The sequence below is a fragment of the Branchiostoma floridae genome, chromosome 2, assembly GCF_000003815.2.
Source record: "Branchiostoma floridae strain S238N-H82 chromosome 2, Bfl_VNyyK, whole genome shotgun sequence".
Taxonomy (NCBI): Eukaryota; Metazoa; Chordata; class Leptocardii; order Amphioxiformes; family Branchiostomatidae; genus Branchiostoma; species Branchiostoma floridae.
The window spans coordinates 33,332,854-33,352,113 of record NC_049980.1 but is presented as its reverse complement, the minus strand read 5'-3'; the positions used below and the strand labels follow the sequence as shown (position 1 = coordinate 33,352,113).

The window sequence follows — 19,260 nt, the reverse complement described above, 5'->3', positions numbered from 1 at the left end:
GATTCAATGAATAGGAATGTAAATAGTTATGAAAAGGTTGCATGTACGCTGAATATACCCAAAAGGGCAAGTTTGAACTTACAGTTATGTACAACAGACCTCATCATTTGCAGGATATGGAAATATGAAGATTACCACAATTTCACAGCAGATTTCAGACATCATTCTGAAGCAATACTACACCATAATTTCCAACACAAAAATTGGACTTGCTCATTCCTTGACAAGACCGGAGTTGGATGGTTGAAAATTTGAAAAGTCCAATTTTTTGGTTGGAAATTACAGTTCAACATTGCTTTAGAATAAAATACATGCCCCTTTGTTGAGATCTTAGCATGTCTGGATAATCAAAATGTTAGTAATGAAACAGTATAAATATACCATATACGTATTGCATCACAAATGATGACTTGTACTAAGAAATGTGTTGTGTGTTAGGTGAGGCCCTATCTGTACTGAGATGTGTGTTGTGTGTTAGGTGAGGCCCTATCTGTACTGAGATGTGTGTTGTGTGTTAGGCGAGGCCCTATCTGTACTGAGATGTTTTGTATGTTAGGCGAGGCCCTGTCAGAGATGGGGGAGACTCTGAAGCAGATGGCAGAGGTGAAGTACAACCTGGATGCCACTGTGAAGCAGAACTACCTGGACCCCCTGCAGCAGCTGCATGAGAAGGACATCAAGGAAGTCTTGGTGAGTTAGGGTTGGGTTAGGGTTAGTTTTGGGGTTGGGGTTAGTTTTGGGGTTGGGGTTAGGGTTGGGGTCAGGATTAGGGTTAGGTTTGGGGTTAGGGTTAGGGTTATACATGTAGGTTTGGGTTGGGGTTAGGGTTAAGGTTAGGGTTATACATGTAGGTTTGGGTTAGGGTCAGGGTTATATGGAGTGAAGCAGAACTAACTGGACCCCCTGCAGCAGCTGCATGAGAAGGACATCAAGGAAGTCTTGGTGAGTTAGGGTTATACAGTCATGTAGGGTTGGGTCAGGGTTAGGGTTGGGGTTAGGGTCAGGGTCAGGGTTAGGGTTAGGTTTGGGGTCAGGGTCGGGGTCGGGGTCGGGGTCGGGGTTGGGGTTGGGGTTAGGGCTGGGGTTGGGGTTACTAACCGTTAGAGTTAGGGTTAAGGTTAAGGTTTGGGTCAGGATTAGGGTTAGTTAGGGTTAGGATCAGGGGTGGGTTAGGGTTAGGGTGGGTTTAGGTTAGGGGTAGGTTTACTTAGCGTTTGGGCCAGGGTTGGGTTAAGATCAAGGTTAGGGTTAGTGTTGGGTTTGCGCTGGGTTAGGTTAGGGTTAAGGTTGGGTTAGGGTCTGGGTTGGAGTTAGAATTAGGCCCACTTTACATTACGCTTTTCGCGTTAGCGGTAAATTTCCCGTTATCGGGACGCCGCTATCAGCACCTCTTTAGACACACCGCCCGGAAATCTGACAGGACACCCGCAGCGCGCGGTGGAATGTAAAATCTTTGTGAAAGTCTACCCGTAAAGATCGCAGTTCTTTTTAGCTGCACGTTGTTATATTGAACAACCGTTAATTTTTTGTTTGCGTATCGCTACCAAGTGATTGAAAATTCAAATATGTGACTTGCATGAGAAATACAAGTCCCTGACTACGTTGTTGTTTCGCTGACACTTCCGGTAACTTCGACCTCAAAATTTTCGATAAAAAAAGCACTTAAAAACCCTTTCAAAGCGAACTGTTTGATAGAAGATCCCTTTCTTTCAGTGATGACCTGCTAAGTTATGGCTACGTACTGAAATAACCGTGAATATACGCATAATTCCTGCAGGTATAATAACTACCTCGTACGTAAAAACCCAAGCTGCCAGCAGTTCATGTGGCAGGAATTTCCCCACCAATGTCATAGCAACGGCCACCACTGTCATAGCAATGGCCAATCAGAGACGCGTAATGGGATTACTTTATACAAAATTTGCAGAGATAGCGGCTTCTGGTTTCGGTATAACGTAACGATGTATTGCAGGAGAAAATATTCGGAATCGAACTTGTATATTTTTTTACAGGTCTTCCACGAAAATTGTGCAAAAGTAGGTCGTCCAAAAATGTGAGAATGAGACTATTTTTCGCTGACATCCTGCCTGCTTTGAAGGTTGACTGCAGACCCGATTGACGTAAGAGCCTGCGTAGGTGGCCATTACGGAAAAGGCAGGCCGTGAAAACTATTTTTTCTGCGTAGTTCGGGTTGATTTTTTGGTTGACATTCATTCTACTAGTATATAAAAAAGTAACTATCGGGAGACTGTTTTCTTATCACTGTATTCTTACCCAGCGTTATGAACATGATCGCTGCTGGCAATTTTCCTCCAATGTTTTGCAAATCTGTACCTACCATTTTCGCGCCATATGCTAATAAGCGCACGCTTTATGCTAAACGTCTAACCCTGACTCCCGCTAACGCGAGCCCGACGTGTTCTCTTTATACGCAGTTTGGCGTTGACGGGGACTCCCGCTGAGCCTACGGCCGTATGCTTCGGAGTGGACGGGAGAAAATTTGGCGTTAGCGGGACTACGTTAACGGGAACTCTCTTTACACGGGGCTCCCGCTAATGCAGCCCCGCTAACGCCAGTCCCGCTAACGCGAAAAACGTAATGTAAAGTGGGCCTTAGGGTCAGGGTTGGGTTAGGGTTCGGGTTGGGGTTAGGGTTGGGGTTAGGGTTAGGGCTGGGCTGGGTTAGGTTAGGGTTAAGGTTCGGTTAGGGTCTGGGTTAGAGTTAGAATTAGGGTTGGGGTTTGGGTTGGGTTAGGGTTTAGGTTGGGTTAGGGTTGGGGTTAGGGTTAGGGTCTGGGTTGGAGTTGCAGTTATAATTAGGGTCAGACTTGGGTTAGGGTTAGGGTTAGGGTTGGGGTTGGGTTAGGATTAGGGTTTGGTTAGAGTAGGGTTGGGTTAGGTTTGGGTTAGCGTTAGGGTAAAGTTTTGGGTTGGGTCAGTGTTGGGTTGGGTTGGGTTGGGTTTAGGGTTTGATCAGGGTTGGGTTAGGGTAAGGGTTTCCTTAGGGTCAGGGTTGGGTTTGAGTCAGGGTAAGGATTAGGGTTAGGGGGTGAAGCATAAGCATGCCTGGACCCTCTGCAGCAGCTGCACTAGGGTCTGAATCAGTGCACCCCACCCTGGCAAATCTATTTAGCAAAATAGAACACATTGGAAAGTTATGGAAGATCACAAAATTTTCTTTTGTTACATGTGTTGAAGTTTTGCCTTGTTTCTTGCAGCACCATCGCAAGAAGCTACAGGGCCGACGACTCGACTATGACTGCAAGAAGCGTCAGAAGGAAAAAGGTAGTGGTGTGTACAGGAGTGGATTTTACCAGTCTCTTTTTCTTTTACTTTGCTGTTCACTAAGTGATGAAAATATGCAAATTCCAGGAACCGAAATGTTAAGTTGCCATTTTTTGATTCCAGAACTTGACAAGACTGCAAGTCTTTGAAGTAAAGTTCTTGGGAGGTTTTTCACACTATAAAGATTTTATAAGGCTGATTCTGCACTACAAAAAAAATGCCTACAACAAGTTCCGTTCAGTCACCAGGACTTAGTTGGAATGACCTGAAACTGAGACAGGGTCTCTACAGACTACGAGTCACCTTTGACCCCATTGCAGATGTCACACATCTGTTCAGGTCATGTGATCCAGGCTTTTGGTCATTCAAACTTGACATGGGTGACAGGACTTGTTGAAAGTTTGTTGGTAAGCATTTTACTTTGTGTATGGAAAAAGCATATAGAATCTTGATAAATGCAAGTAACATTACATTTATTTGTACCACATGTCCTGGAATTCTGCATATTTTCTTTTGAATTAACTTGTGTGATGAGATGTATATGAAATCATGATATCTAACTTTCTATTTCATTCAGTTGTTCTTCATATAACACCAATGTTATAATTGTCTGTCAACAGTGAGTATCGATCTCCTTCATACTGTCCTCGAGTGGATAAATCCCTCAAACTGATTGATCATGATCAAAGAGGTTATATAGGGATCGATTGAGAGATGGCTGATACCACTCCAGGATTTGGGGGGATGGGTTGTGACATTGTTTGACTGACCTCTGACCTGTTGACCTTTTTCTTTTACATTGCATCATGGGAACAACAGGAGGTATGCAACCTGGTAATTACCAAAAACCAAACCTCTGGGTGTGGGTGGCAGAGGTGGTGGGTGCTCTATATGCACTGAGTCAAACATGCTCTACATAAAGCTATCAATGCTATGAAACTGGAGCTAAGCTACTATCAAAAATACCCATAAGCTAATTCAAAGCTAATACAGTAGAAGCCGTTTAATTGCACGCCCCATTTGCCAAATGTATTTCGTGCAATTATCCAGTTGGTGCAATTATGTGAATTTATTCAGCTGGACAGCACTAGGATTTTGGAATTCCCTGCAATAAAGAAAAGGGTGCGGTAATCCAGTGTGGCTTCTACTGTAGAATAAAAACAACAGGAATTGCTTTTTTCTTATCACAGGAATATTTCTCGCTTTCTCCTTCTGCTGGGAAAATCTTTTGGCCCCCACCAACTGTCACTTTCCCCACAAATCCACATTGTAAAGACACTCAGAACGTGTAGTTTATGTATCTTTTGTCCTGGACACATATGGTCTTGATTTTTTGGTGGCAGATAGCTTTTGTTATAATAAAAAAAATGGTAGGTTTCTGACACATAGCAGCATGCTCTGGCTTATGTATCTTTTGTCCTGAACATGCAATGGTCATGATTTTTTTTTGTGTCAGATAGTTTTTGATGTAGGAAGAAATGGTGTAGGTTTTGGTCCCAGGTTTTGGAACTGCAGACTGAGACCTTTTTTACAGTCTTAACAAAAATGAAGCCTAACTTGAAAGCTCATCTGTGTCAACTTGGTAGAAGTCATTGTAAAACTAGCTTAACTGTAATATCCAACATAAAAATTGGACCCACATTTTCGACTGAACAGCACTATTCCTTGACAAAGACTGGTGCTGTTCAGTTGAAAATTTGGGTGAGTCCAATTTTTGTGTTGGATATTACAGTTAAACTAATTTTATAAAAATGAAGCCTCCTAGCTCAGATGTTCGAAGCTCACCGTGTGTTTTTTTTCTGTTCTCTCAATGTCGCTGCTCCTGATAAGCAGGGTCAAAGGTCAGCGACGATGACCTGCGGAGCGCCATGGAGAAGTTCGAGGAGTCGAAAGAGCTGGCGGAGAACGGCATGTATAACCTGCTGGAGAGCGACGTGAGTTTCTAAACATTTTCTGTTTGTTTCTCATACCATAGGCGGTAAGCCATCGAGTTTTTGTTGAAATCAGTATTATAGTATAATATTCTATTAGGTAGCATTTCCTACCCAGTCATTTTTATGTAGTTAGTGAAGTAAGCCCTCTTGGCGGTTCATCGGTTCGAGCAGGGCTTTGCGAACGCGTTCGAGCCAACTGCGAAACTGTTCTACTCCCGTCGGCCTTTGCTTGAATTATCCCCGTGATCTAGAACAACGCAGCAGACGGAGCTCGGAGTACACAATGCGTGTTTCAAGTTCAGCAACATTACTATGATCCATACTTCCTAAATTCACAGTGGTGCAGGTAGAATTTGTCTGGTGCAGATAATTTTCAATGTTGCCTGCACCAGTGCAAGTATGCAGAAAAGAGTATTTCGAGCCCTCAGATACAGACTAAAGCATATATATAGGCTAAATCTGTTGTGAACCTGTAGCAGGACTGACCTGTTGTGTGTCGTCCTGCCCATCTAGGTGGAGCAGATCTCCCAGCTGCAGACCCTGGCCAACTCCATGCTGGAGTACCACCAGCAGTCCACAGAGCTCATGGAGCAGCTCTGCAGTAAGCTACAGAGCAGGTGAGTTAACCAGCAGTCCACAGTAAACTACAGAGCAGGTGAGTTAAACAGCAGTCCACAGTAAACTACAGAGCAGGTGAGTTACAGACTCTTGCATTGCAGCCGACTTATTCAAGTTATTGGTTGGTGTGGCGTAATTTCAGGTTGTTTGTCTTAGAACCCAGAGGTCCTGGGTTCGAATCCTATTATGCTGGCAGTCTTCTGCCCAACACGACTTTCCTCACTCGGGTTTAAAAATGGGCACCTGACTTTGATTGGGGAGGTGGCATTACAAGGGGAGGGATGGGCTCGGCCTTCCTATACTGTTGCCTAGACACAGTGGATAATGACCGACTGCCCCTTCGGCCTCTAAAAGGCTATGGGACTACCTTTTACGCTATTCTACATAATGAGCTATTCACATTTCTCAAATCCAGTACAGCAGATTTCAAGAGACTCAATGCTATAGACAGATTTGTATATATCTTTAGATGTCACAACTCCCATAATGCAAAGATAGGGAAATATATCAAAGACTGCTGTGCTATTAGAAAGAATACTGAAACTCATGATTAGCCCAACTCGACTGTAACACTATATCAAAGACTTGTGCTATCCCCACTTGTTATGTTCTGTTAATTAGGATGTTACGTCTTATTCTATACACCTATTTTCTATTTTGTACTTTGTGTAATAGCCATTGCCATACATTGTACCATGTACAAATGTCGTGCAATAAAGTTCTCTCTCTATAACTCTTTCTAAATATAACTTGTTTTTGTCCCCCCCCCACCACAACACACCCCCCCCCCCCCAGAGTTGATGACGCCTCGAGCAGACCTCGCGCCCACCACCACCCCAAGAAGGTCACGGAGGACCTCCTGGACCACTACAACGGAACAGACTCTACAGACGCGCCCCCGGCTTATGCCTCCATCTCTGCCAAGGGTGGGTAGCTACAGAGAACACTCTGCTTGTAAAACCTAATCTCCAAGCAGATCCTACGGTAGCATAAGAAGATAGTATCAAAAGCTGGCAGAGGAGTGAAGCTGGCTTAGGAGTGGCAAATGGACACCTCTTGGCTGACTATCTCCTGGCCAGTTTGGTACTATCTTATGCCATTGTAGGATCTGCATGGAGATTAGTAAAACCCCCTTTTCACTAGGACAGCACTCTTGCTGCGCTCTCTCTGTGACCTCAAACTTGACATATCGCTCAACGAATTGTATAGAAAAGAAATGAATCTTTTTACGCTTTGTTTGTTTTGTTGTCTTTTCAGTCACACTTTTAAGTTTTGTATCATAATGATATATCCCGTGTGAAAGCAAAGGTTACACATATTCTGTTTAGGTCGCAGTGAGAGTGCAGCGCAATTGCCCTCTAGTGGAAAGGGGGCCTTAACTTTTCTTGATGCTTGCATGGCTTTTTTATATTCTTTTCTTTGAAACCTCATACATGTATGAAGGCTAATGGTAAGGGAACACTCACATATGGTAAGATAACAATGAAAGAAATGTCTAGTTTATAGTTAATGTAAGGGTAATATTATCTACGACCACACTGGTTCATTTGGTTGGTTGGTTTACAGACAAAATATAGCAACTGGACATTATAAAAGCAGTGGGCAGGGAGAACAACTTGAATATAACTGCATTAAGGCATAAACCTGGTCATCATATTTCATTATTTTTCAAGTGAAGCATTTCTCTCAAAATAATTCCAACAACGAACACAGATTGAATTGGTGTGGCGTAAGAAACAGATATATAGTGGTGAAACCTTTTGGGGTATGTAAGTCAAGACTTTTGCACTGCATTGTGGACAAAGTGCAGGTGACGAAGAGGACACTAGCCTCTTTGTCATCATGTCATGCTGGTTATGGAGTGCACTATCTGTTTTACATTCCTCTGTCTTCTACTGGAATGTAGCTTACAATGAAAAGTGTAATTATCTTGTACATGTATTTATCTCGATAGAGTTGTTCCATCAATTTTTGTATACTATTATTAGATAGATGTCAGGGTAGACATTGTGATCTGGAAGAATTGGCAATTCTACCGTTAGAAATTGCAACCAGAGTCTGTCGACAGAGACTTTGATTGGCATCTCTACTGGCAAAATCGTCAATTGCGATGGCAGAGATCCTGATTGCAATCTCTTATAATCTGTAGAAATGCTGATATACCAGATCACAATCTCTACCCTTACATAGATATTGACATGTTGCTGGTGTATGTTGGGTGTATTGAAGTGGTATATTGGGTGTATTGTTTGTGATACCTTATGTTGGTTGCTGCTTATACCGGTTAAGGTACATCAAAATAGATTTAGGGAGGCTCGATGCAGAGGTTCTGTCACCGGTGCATCATTTTGGATATGTAAACTGTCCCACAATTTGAATCAGTCCTCTCTCTGTGAAACTACCTGTACGTTGCACAGCACTTGTATGTTCTTTCTCACCTAACCTCTATGGAAGCACCAAAAATGATCAAGCACCAAAAATGATCAAGCACCAAAAATGATCAAGCAATTAATTTGTGGAAAGGATATCAATCATATGCGGGTGATGACGAAATTTTAGAGTGTGCATCTAGAAAAGGGTTACGGTATTTTAAAAAATCTTTCAGAGATGAAATTGTACAAAATCCTGTCTTTGCACCAATCCTCCCTGCACAATGTGTTGCTGTTATAAGGTTGGGAGGGACAACTTGTCTGCTATGTGTGTGAAGACTTTTTGTTGCATGATGTTTTATACATTTACAAGAGATGGACCAGGAAGGGTTGCATGGGGTTCCTCATTATTTTTCTTGTTCAGCAGATCAAATTTTTGAAGCAAAGTTATATTGTCCAACAAAAAGTATGACTCAAACTGTTCAACAAAGACTGGAGGTTGACTGTCAAAAATATGTCTTGAAAGTTCATCTGTGATGGTAGGAGTCACAGAAAATAAAGTTAAACTGTAATTTCAAACACAAGAATTAGATTGAAAGATGTATTCCTTGATAGAGACTGGAGTTTATCAGTTGAAAATGTCAAATTTTTGTGTTGAAAATTACAGTTCAACATTGCTTTAGAATGATTTCTAACAACACAGATGAACTTTTAAACAAAGATTTTGTTTCTTTTGCTTTTTATGTGTTTGTTTCAGTTTTTTCCTCAATTTCATTGTAAAATTTATGTAAAGGAAAATGCAGATATTTTTCAGACAGACCTCTCTTACAATCCATCCTGTTTTTTCCTTAAAGGTCTACTACGCAATTATTTGCGCTTCAAACTGAAAACAAAAAATCCATTTTCCGGCCATTTCTTTACATAGTTAGTTGAATCAAGCCTACCACGTTACGGAACACTATTCAAGGCATGTCAGGAGTCATATTTTCCCCGTGCGAGCGCGTTTGAAAACCTGGGAATCTGCACGCCCGCGCTGGGTTTCAGCCATTGTGTTTCTTCACTGACGAAATCCGAGTAGTCCCGAGTCTGCCCGAGCCTACCCGGAGATTGGTCACGTGGTTCACCGTGACCTTTCGCACGCACTCGGAACTCACCGGAGATTCCCGACCAATAACCGTTGATGATTGATTCTTGTTTGAATTCTCACCAGTGCCTAACTAGGGGGGTCAACAAGTTACAGCGCGCGTAGGACGAAATGTTTGTAGGCTAATTCTCTACGTTTCAAACGTGAAATAATGACACAAAAGTGTCAAAAAGTGTCAAAAAGTAGTAGTGAATCTGAGATTTCTTAGTTCTAGAATATTTCAAATTTGAGCACAAATAATTGCGTAGTAGACCTTTAACAAATCTTGCAACAAAAACTCTTGCAAACCTCAATGGGTTGTAAGGTATATACCGATACAAGTAGCCATTGATGAAAACCGAAAGAAAACAGTTTTCGATTGGATCGTGCTTCCTTGCAGAACGTACGACTTGGTACGTGGAAACAGATGAAACAGAATCAGGGGACCTCCTGGTGGACACCATTGCAGGTATCATGATCAGGAGGGAATTAGCTCCGACCTACGCACACACAGGCTAACCCTAACCCACGCCACAGCCTGGTCTGTGGTGATAGGGAATTAGCTCCGACCCACGCAGACACAGGCTAACCCTAACCCACGCCACAGCCTGGTCTGTGGTGATAGGGAATTAGCTCCGACCCACGCACACACTGGCTAACCCTAACCCTGTAGCGATCACACCCCAGCTCGTTCTGTGGTGACGTGAACGCTGCCCCAAGCCATAGACTCGGCCACCTTTGCTAGTCCGTGCTGTGTGACTTTGGATTTTATACACCTGTCAATGTGCATCCTGTTGGGGGTGGGGGTGCAAATAGTGTTGGACTGTATAAAATGGTGTTTTTCGATTCTGCTCATTGGAAGCATTGAACCAAGGCTAAAGCTAACAAGACTGACTTCCAGGATACAGAATCGAGAAATGGTACAAAAATGTAACTGCTATACTTGAGTTAAGCTCTATTTCATATGGGACAGTTTTTGGGTTAAATCTTTTCATAGAGTCAAAGGCAGATTATGGTAGGTATAAAATTTTCAAAACAAATAATGTGCAATGTTGTTAGTAACTAGTCAAAGTTGAAAATTGAAGAAAAAAAAACTAGGCATGGTATCAAGCATGGTTCATACAAGAACTGTTCACAAGTTCACCTTTAACCTCGTGCATGTGCAGTCCAAACAGTGAATCAGCTTATTGGCCAAGACACCAGGCTGGTTAAAGGCACAAACAAATCTGCCATTCTGGTTTAGAATTCAGGACCCCCCTCCTCCAGTGTTAGCATTGACAGGTGTATGGGAAACAGAGGAAAAGACCCGAGCACAGTCTAGCCCTGTGGTGGACTATGGAGAGACATGTGTACATGTAGCAGCTATGCTAACCCTGCATTGTGTCGCCTCTCCACAGCATTAATAGACAATACATACATGTATGGCAACAGGAGACAGTACCCTGTGAACTGTGGATATATATGTATATACTTGTACAATGCACAATCATGTATCAGCAAGACTTGGGTACACTGAGTACCATCCTCTGTAGTAACTGATGGTTCTATTTTTTGCTTGCTAACCAGGGAGTGGAAAGATTCAGCCAGCAGCTACTACAGAGGATGTAATCCAATTTTTGGACCCAGTCCAATTTGCATTTTGATTGTACAACTGCAGACTGTAGCGGCCATTTTTGCGACAGTCGTGCACTGAAATGCCAGCAGGTGATTAATGTACAGGTTGTGTACTTTGGCTGGCCCAAGTCACACAAGGAAAATTTGTGGGTGGATTCACACAAGCAAAAACTGTGTGGTATGTCATAATGACATTGTCGTACGACCAGAAATTTTCCATGTGAATGGCTACTTTGTTTTTTAGCGATTAGCCATCCTGATGAAATTCTTCACGGATCGACAGGGTACTGTTTCTTAGGATCCATGCCACTAGAAGTGTGTAACCCACTACTACATGTACTGTATGTACCAACGACACAACAACAACACCACATCAGTCTGTGAACTGTTGTACGTACCACCAGATAAAAACTCCTCCAGTCACCACCTCATTGCGACTGCTGTCCTCACACACGTACTAATAGCGGACTTGCCTCTTCTCTTTCATGCCTGCTAGGATCCCGCCACTCCCCCCGCTCCCCTAGCCACTCCCCCTTCCATTCCCCGTACGCCTCCCCCCACGCCTCCCCCCGGCACTCCCCACGTGCCTCCCCGAGTAACTCCCCCTTCCACTCCCCCGTGGCCACCCCCTCCGACTTCCCCATCCAGGACTTCTCCACTTTCGAGGGGCACCTGGCTCCGCCCACTCCGCCCAGGCAGCGCCCACGTATGTAGACCTTCCGCACGCTTCCGTGCCGTGTCATCGTCATGGTGATGATGGAACTCACTCACACCGTCATGTGTCTGTGTTGTTTTCTCTCACCGTTTGCACGCTTCTGTGCTGTGACAATGATACCCTGGGAAAACGCAGACTCCTGAGATCCGCGCGCAAGATTTACCGATCCCTGCCACACGCACCCCCGGAACACCCACCTGCCTGCCTGACAATCCAGCTGGCTTCAACTATCGCTTGCCTCTCACGGAGAAGCAAGCGATAGTCAGGCCCTGGGCCGGCATTAAGTGGGGCCAGCTGGTAGTGGGGCGGTGTGTAGTTGAGAGTTATCGGTAACTCTCTTTTGCGCCGCTTCTTTGAGTTTGGTTTCCCAGGGTATGCCAATGATGGACCTCACACCGTCATGTGTCTGAAAAATTGTACAATTTGCAGCCAGTGTCTTTATTAGTTTACCTGAAGATTGGTGGCGTGAAAATGTATAGTGGCCTAGGAAATTAATGTTGCATTTCAGATTATGGTAATGAAAAACTCATTCTTTACGTAGGGATTCTTTTCCCCTCTCCAAAAAACATTCTAAGGTGCATTTTTTTGGCTAGGTGTTATCGTTTTTACTGACGTTTACCTTCTCCTTGATGAAGGAAAAGTTTATCAGTTAAAAAGTATTGTACAAGAAAATTAAAGATAAAAATTAAACTATAAAAAATTTTTGGCATATCATAAACCAGAAATTGAGAGCGGTCCTTAGATCTGCTTGGAGTGTAGGACTTCAAATTGTGATACATGTATGTTGGGAAAAGTGAACTGGATGAAAACCTACCAAGTGTATGACTTCCACACCTTCAAGTGTGGAGGCACATGGCTTCAGCACTCTCTGCATCTTGTACACTGGTTTCTCCTCCACGTGTGTCTGTCTCATAAATGGTTGTCACCATAACATTGACCTGTTGATACCAAATTTGAGCAATTCATAACTTTCTTGGGGTCAAGAAACAAGAGACCAAAACATGTCCAAAGCAAAAATTCAATCACAAATGTATGACAGTATCATTATTGATGGTAAAAAATTGGCACACCAAGGGCAGCTTGGGTTCCGAAAAAGCATATTTAACCCCAATCCCTGATCAACTATGCCACTAAACATTATTGTGTGGATAGAGCGTACTAAAACGTACTAAAAAAGTGAAGGAGCATGCTGATACACATAAAAAAGGTGACTATTTCCAACCTTTTATGAGACAGAAATCAGCTTCTCCTCCATGCACTTGCCATCCAGTGTCCCCATGCCAGTCCCACATGAACAGCTCCCTCTGTCCTGTGCATCTGTGTCATAAATGGTAGAAGTAGACCAGCCAGTAGAGTAGTCCATTACTGTGGGGAATGTGTAGTCTGTAGTGCGTTGTCGAGGCAGGGTTTTCTGTAGCCTCCTTAGTTCCTGGTCATATTCGATCTTCGTACAATTGAATAACTGAGGGCATTCTTGTGACTGTCCTGCATTCAAAATGCAAAATTCAGCTGTAGACAGAATATATGTCATTATATTTATAAATATATATAAAAATTTTTATACGTCATGTTCATACATAATAAACAAGTGCCTACCAACAAGCTTTTGGTTAGTCCTCTGACCCTTCTCAGGTTGGAATGACCCAAAGTTTGTGTCAAAAATCCCAGCTCATAATCCTGCTAAGGAGGCTATATTTTCTAGTTGTCTCTGCTGACTTGCTCCAGTAGTTCTTTTCGATGTTTTAGGATTTTGTATCTTCATCAACCTGTTATAGTGTTAATGAATGTGACACATACCTTCCCTGGATGTGATGATGTGTATGCATGGAGTAGCCTGCATCAGGCTCCACATGTTGCTGAAATATAGTAAAAATTGGCCTTAAAGAGACAGATAACACACCAGATGAGTTGGCTGGCCCCAAACTACATTCACACATAACTCCCTACAGTCACCAACTGTAGGTTTTGGCCAGCTGACTTCTCTGCATTTGTTATTTATCTATTTGGCCAATTTCTACTGGTAGAGGCTATGCATGGAAGTGCAGTGTATGTTTAGATCTTCCTGAGTGATATACCACCTTTTTTGGTTTGCATTTATTTTACTCCTGAATCTCACTCCGGTTTTCTTCCTTTAGTCTACTTGTAGGGTTCAGTAACCGATCTATATTACCATCTTTGTTTCAGTTGCTGTAGCATCCCCAGTGTGTAGTCAACTGGTCATCCTTTACTTCTACCCCTTTTTTTCTTCTTCCTTATAGTCTAAATTATACATATATCTCTATACTTCACAAGCCCTGGGAGAAACACCATACGTTAGTAGGCAAAAAAAAATACAATGTACATGTAACATTTATGGTCTTCGACTAACAACACACTAGTGTCCTTCTTTGAACTTCGAATTCCACTTGATCTTATTCTCTCAAATTTTGCTGGTTGCAAGGTACAAATGTAAATCAACCAGCAGCCTCATCGCTGGATGGAATTATCTGGTATTGGTACATAGTGTTCAGACTGACCGCAACATACCTGGATATAAACAGAGTTCTTTATACACAACTAGTACATAATCACCTGCCGATATTTCTGTGACTGCCTGTCACCTTCTTCAGGGCAATACTGACAGGTTCTACTTCACACTGCAGCTAGGTGTTTATATGGGTTGGGACTTTGTCCTAAACTCATCATGTTTGAGACTGCATGTTTCACGCTGCAGTAGCGACACCTAGCTGCCGCGTGAAGTACTGCATCAGCGAAACCTAGCTGCAGTGTGTAGTACTGCAGCAGCGACACCTAGCTGCAGTGTGTAGGGAAACCGGTCAGTATTACCCTGAGGAAGGTGACAAACATCACCGAAACATCAGCAGGAAATAATGTTCTTGTTGTGTGTAAAAAACTTTGTTCTCAAGTGATTTACTAACCTGCAGAAACTATTCACGGATAAGCACATATCTGTTCATTACTCATGAGCAAAGATAAAAGGACAGTATAAGATACAAATTTTGTAAAATGAGTATTAAGATGAAAACAGTAGAGGATTTTGTGTCAGCAAATCTCTCACATCCCTCTACTGCGAAGGACATAAAAACTTATGTTGTTTGGGAAGACCATAGTTACATGTATGTCAGCTTCAGTGTACTGTACTTGATGTATAAGCCTCAGAAATTGGACAGATTTGTCTTAGCACAATGGACCGGTTTATTTCTGCATTGGTTTTATTTGAGTTTTTTTCAGGGTTTCCGGCTCATGGTTGGAATGATTCTGGTAAAATATGTTTTCCAACCAAATTAAGAATTTCTGTGAAATTGTATGAAATTATATTATATTATATTTTTTTCAAGCACTCTGACAGTGTCTCTGAAGTGGAGACAAACTTTTGACAGAAAACACTGTAGCTCTCTAAACTCTAAACTGCAGCTGTCAAATATAATCCATATTATCTGGATGAAAAATAGTGCAATTTGAGGCAAGTCAGTCTTGCAAAAGTCATGTACTCAGCACCTTAAGCTAGGACAAACTTGTCTATTTCTGAGCGATGATTTATTATCACAGTGTATTGACAGAAGGCACTGCAGTTGTCTCTGCCGTGCGTCCGTGCCAGCGCTCCTAACCGTCCCCTCTCGCTTGCCCAGATTCCCCCTCGCACCAGCACCAGCCCCCCCAGCAGCCATGCTGCAAGGCGCTGTACGACTTCGATCCCGAGAACGAGGGAGAGCTCGGCTTCCAGGAGGGAGACCTCATCACGCTTACAAACAGAATCGACGAGAACTGGTTCGAGGGCACCGTGAAGGGACAGTCCGGCTTCTTCCCAGTCAACTACGTCGAGGTGGTCGTCCCCCTGCTGTAAAGTCGAGCACCCAGCGTCTGTCACGACTTCTTACATCATCTCCACTAGACTGATTAGGCTGGCTGAAGAATTAGTAACGTTTGACCAAACTGGGAGAATAATAGAGTCATTTCCAGATGGGGCGGCCATCTTGGATTTCCCAAGGTCGTCTGGGGTTATGCATCAAAACGAGGTTGTTTAGGAGAGTCCCTTGTTGAAAGTGTATTAGAGTCTAGGTGGGTCATCTTCAGTGGTAAGTTCTACCACTCTAACTTGAAATAAGCCGGATGACCCTGGAAAAACCAAGATGGCCACCCCATCTGGAAATGACTCTATTTGCCAGGGGAGTGTGGCTGCCATGGGGTTTTATTTGCCAACACAAGGGGGAATGTTACCCATACTGCAGACTGACTCTCCTGGCCAACATCTGCTATCCATAAACCCTTAGGAAGCCCTAGAAAAACTTCTTAGGTACATTTATTATGATCTTTGGGCATGACTTTGGAACATTAACGTTATAACTGCAGATGCTTTTCAAAGAAGTACATGTACCTAGAAAATATCATTTTGAAGGTATGACAAGGAAGATTTGTGTCAGTGATACACAGTATTTTGTGAATGGCACCAGTCTCTTTAGTCTTAGAAGGTTGGAAGAGTATGGCATTTGCTTCACAGTAAGGGCTTCTCTCAGAAAGTAGAAAAATGAAAGATGATATTGTAATAGTTTAGAGTTATTAACTTCACCTCAAACAACCAATAAGAAAGTAGACATGTTTACCTTGTCCGAGTAAAAATTTATTCTCATGTGGCTATAGGGAACTAGAACTTTTGCCCCAAAATGTGTGGTGATATCACTGAAATGAATCTTCCTTGTTTACATATGAAGCAGTCTGCCAGTCCTAGTCTAGTGTTGTACCTTATGCATGTTCATATATAGAAAAAAAACATCTATGAGGCAGTCTGGTGAAACGTCGTAAACTTCATGTTCTTAAGTTTGTTTTAATGACTATAACTATAACTGTGTCAGGTGATAGTAGTTTAGCCTGAAATCCAGTCTTCTTGAGGAGGCAGCAACTGTTAAAAGAATACTGAAGCTAGCAAGACTGGGTTCGAGGCTAATTTTAGGTGTCACATTTGGAGATGAACCTCTAAACATTTTGTGGCACCTGTAACTTGGCAGTGGAACGTTTCTGTTTCCGTTAAGTTATTCCTACACTGCGATGGCAGGTCAGGGATTTGTCCTATAAGCCTGTTCATAGTTCAAACTGCTCATGTGCAGCAAGAAGCATTGTGGGTAATATGTCAAAGGTGAACACCCCTAACTTGTAAACACTTCTTGTCCAGATAGTGTTTGATACATGTCCAGATACATGTCTTGTTTTTGTCTTAGGGGAATTCAACTTTGACATTTTATACCCACAGTGCATCTTGCTGTGCATGCTCACTTGGTTCTGTGAACAGCCTTATTATTTTTAAGCAGTACCATGTACATATGATGTGTTACAGAGTGTCTGCTGTGGTAATGTACATTTCTGTGTACAATAGAGCATTTTTTTGCTTTTTGATGTAACTAGAGAGAAACATCTCAGTAGTGAAGAAGATATGTTTCATGTAGTTGAGACAGTGCATACCTTGCCAGCTTGGTCAGAGTAGGTAGAAAACAAGGTTGATGAACTTGATCAAAAATTTTGGAAAAGATGAAGTTGACTATTTTATGGACAGAGAAAAGGTATAACAAGTTGCTTGTGCTGTTTGAACAAAAATATGGTAGTAAGAATGTGTTACATAGATGGACTAACGTTCACAAAAATACAGATGTCCTATAATTATACTCCTTTGGAACCTGACTGGTAATATGAAAAAGAATTGGTAAAAAAGAGGTTAGTTTGTATGTAGAGCAATAGAAAAAAAGTTTTAAGACAGAAATTTCACCTAGCTGCAAGTTGATGAATGAATGACATGACATGATTCGTGTTTTGGGACCACTGGAGTTTCAGTGCACCAGTGAAGTAGAAAAAATTCCACACTGCTTGAACTAAAGTCCAGCTTTACAATTCCAATTGTTATTATTGTTTAGGTTGAATTATCCATGTGATTGTGCTGTTACGGGTCCACGACAAGCAATTCTACCATCTGTGTCTCAACCTCACCTGTAGTAATTGTTCTGCATCTTGTTGGGAACAGGTGTACAATAGATACTAATTATTGTGGTGTACTTGGGATCATATTACTTCCCTTTGCTCCAACCAACTGTAGGATCCTCTGGGACTGAAGTTATTGAATAAAGACAGTGTTGATGCTTGTACAGTCAAACCTGCCCAGAAAGGCCACTGATGCAGCAAACATTAAATCTGGTCTATGTGGACAAAAGGTACATGTAACGCTAGTTCACCTTTATCCGCAGGGTAACCTATACCCATTGTTTTTCATATCAGGGTATTTAGGCACATCAAGCAGACAGCTGGTAGTTTGAGACTGCAATTTACTGAAAATATTGCAATTTGAAACCAACGTCCGTCGACGTGACATCCCCAAATGCCAAATTTTTCAAAGCAACGGATATAGGTTACCCAATGGATAAAGGTGAACTAGCGTTAACTATAGACAGGATTCTTAGTGTGAATGGGAAAAATCATCAAAATGGTCACATTGTCCTGGTGGTTCTCATGTAGAGCTGGTCACTTGTACAGGTTTGACTGTATATCAATGGTTGGGTGGTCCTTATGTAGAGGTGGTCACTTGTACAGGTTTGACTGTGTATCAATGGCCAGGTGGTCCTTATGTAGAGGTGGTCACTTTTACAGGTTTGACTGTATATCAATGGCCAGGTGGGCCTTGCGTTGAGGTGGTCACTTGTACATGTTTGACTGTATATCAATGGCCAGGTGGTCCTTATGTAGAGGTGGTCACTTGTACAGGTTTGACTGTTTATCAATGGTTGGGTGGTCCTTAATATGTAGAGTGGTCACTTGTACAGGTTTGACTGTACATGTACATGTAGTTGGTATAATTCTTTGTAGTTACATCATAGTAGTTACACTAGAGATTATAATATAGTCCGTTGATGATTCCAAATGAACTTCGCTAAGCTGTGTTGAGTCTATCAGGTCTATCTATCTGTCTTGTAGATTGCTGTGGGGTGCTCTTTGCTTGGGAACTATTTGAGAAAAGCTGTACCAAACATTGTAGGGCTCAGTAAATAAGTGTTCATCAACAAGTACCGAAACATCTCCACAAATTGAGCAATTTTCACTTGAAACCACTTCTCAAAGACAGCCAATTTCTTCAGTATAAAAGCATTTTCTGATGTTTTTAATACATCCTTTAGTGACCCTAGCAATGTGTGGTAGAATGCATCTTTACCGGGTACTACCAAAAGTAGAGGCATGTATTTAACTTTTCTCTTCTTGGAGGGTGAAGATTTGGTGTAACGTTACCACTGGGAACTAAGGGTTTGTTTTTGTCGCTCTGTGTTGGAATACCTGACATGGGTAAATGTTGTGGTGACTGCTATTTGTGATATGTTAGAATATTGATGGGGAAAACACAAACATTTCCCCAGCATGTCATTCCCATCTTCTGTTGGTTGAGAAAATTGACACAAGAATGCAAAAAGGCAATAACCTTTACAAGAAAAAAAATATATATAATAGCACTCAGCTATGTGGCCAGCATTTGTTTCGTTTCATTCATGTAAAAAAATTCAAGCTATCCATGTCATGTTTTTGCGACTGTGGCTGCGCTACGGAGACAAAGCAGAAAAAGACTTGAAGCTTGCCA

At 42.2% G+C, this 19,260-nt stretch overlaps 1 protein-coding gene across 10 annotated transcripts in view; it reads left to right on the top strand.

Moving 5' to 3' along the window:
- Positions 1-17,793, top strand: part of LOC118409248 (endophilin-A3-like) — a 66,349-nt gene extending 48,556 nt beyond the window's left edge. For 2 of the 10 annotated variants that reach the window (XM_035810116.1, XM_035810121.1), the window contains 8 exons: positions 557-690; positions 3,218-3,290; positions 4,104-4,118; positions 5,115-5,218; positions 5,732-5,835; positions 6,632-6,762; positions 9,729-9,797; positions 15,287-17,793. In XM_035810116.1, coding sequence (XP_035666009.1) covers positions 557-690; positions 3,218-3,290; positions 4,104-4,118; positions 5,115-5,218; positions 5,732-5,835; positions 6,632-6,762; positions 9,729-9,797; positions 15,287-15,501 — 845 coding nt within the window. In that variant the 3' untranslated portion in view covers positions 15,502-17,793. The remainder of the gene's footprint in view (positions 1-556; positions 691-3,217; positions 3,291-4,103; positions 4,119-5,114; positions 5,219-5,731; positions 5,836-6,631; positions 6,763-9,728; positions 9,798-15,286) is intronic. The other 8 variants (XM_035810119.1, XM_035810118.1, XM_035810117.1 and 5 more) reach the window with 8 other exon arrangements.
- The last annotated feature ends 1,467 nt before the right edge of the window (positions 17,794-19,260 follow it).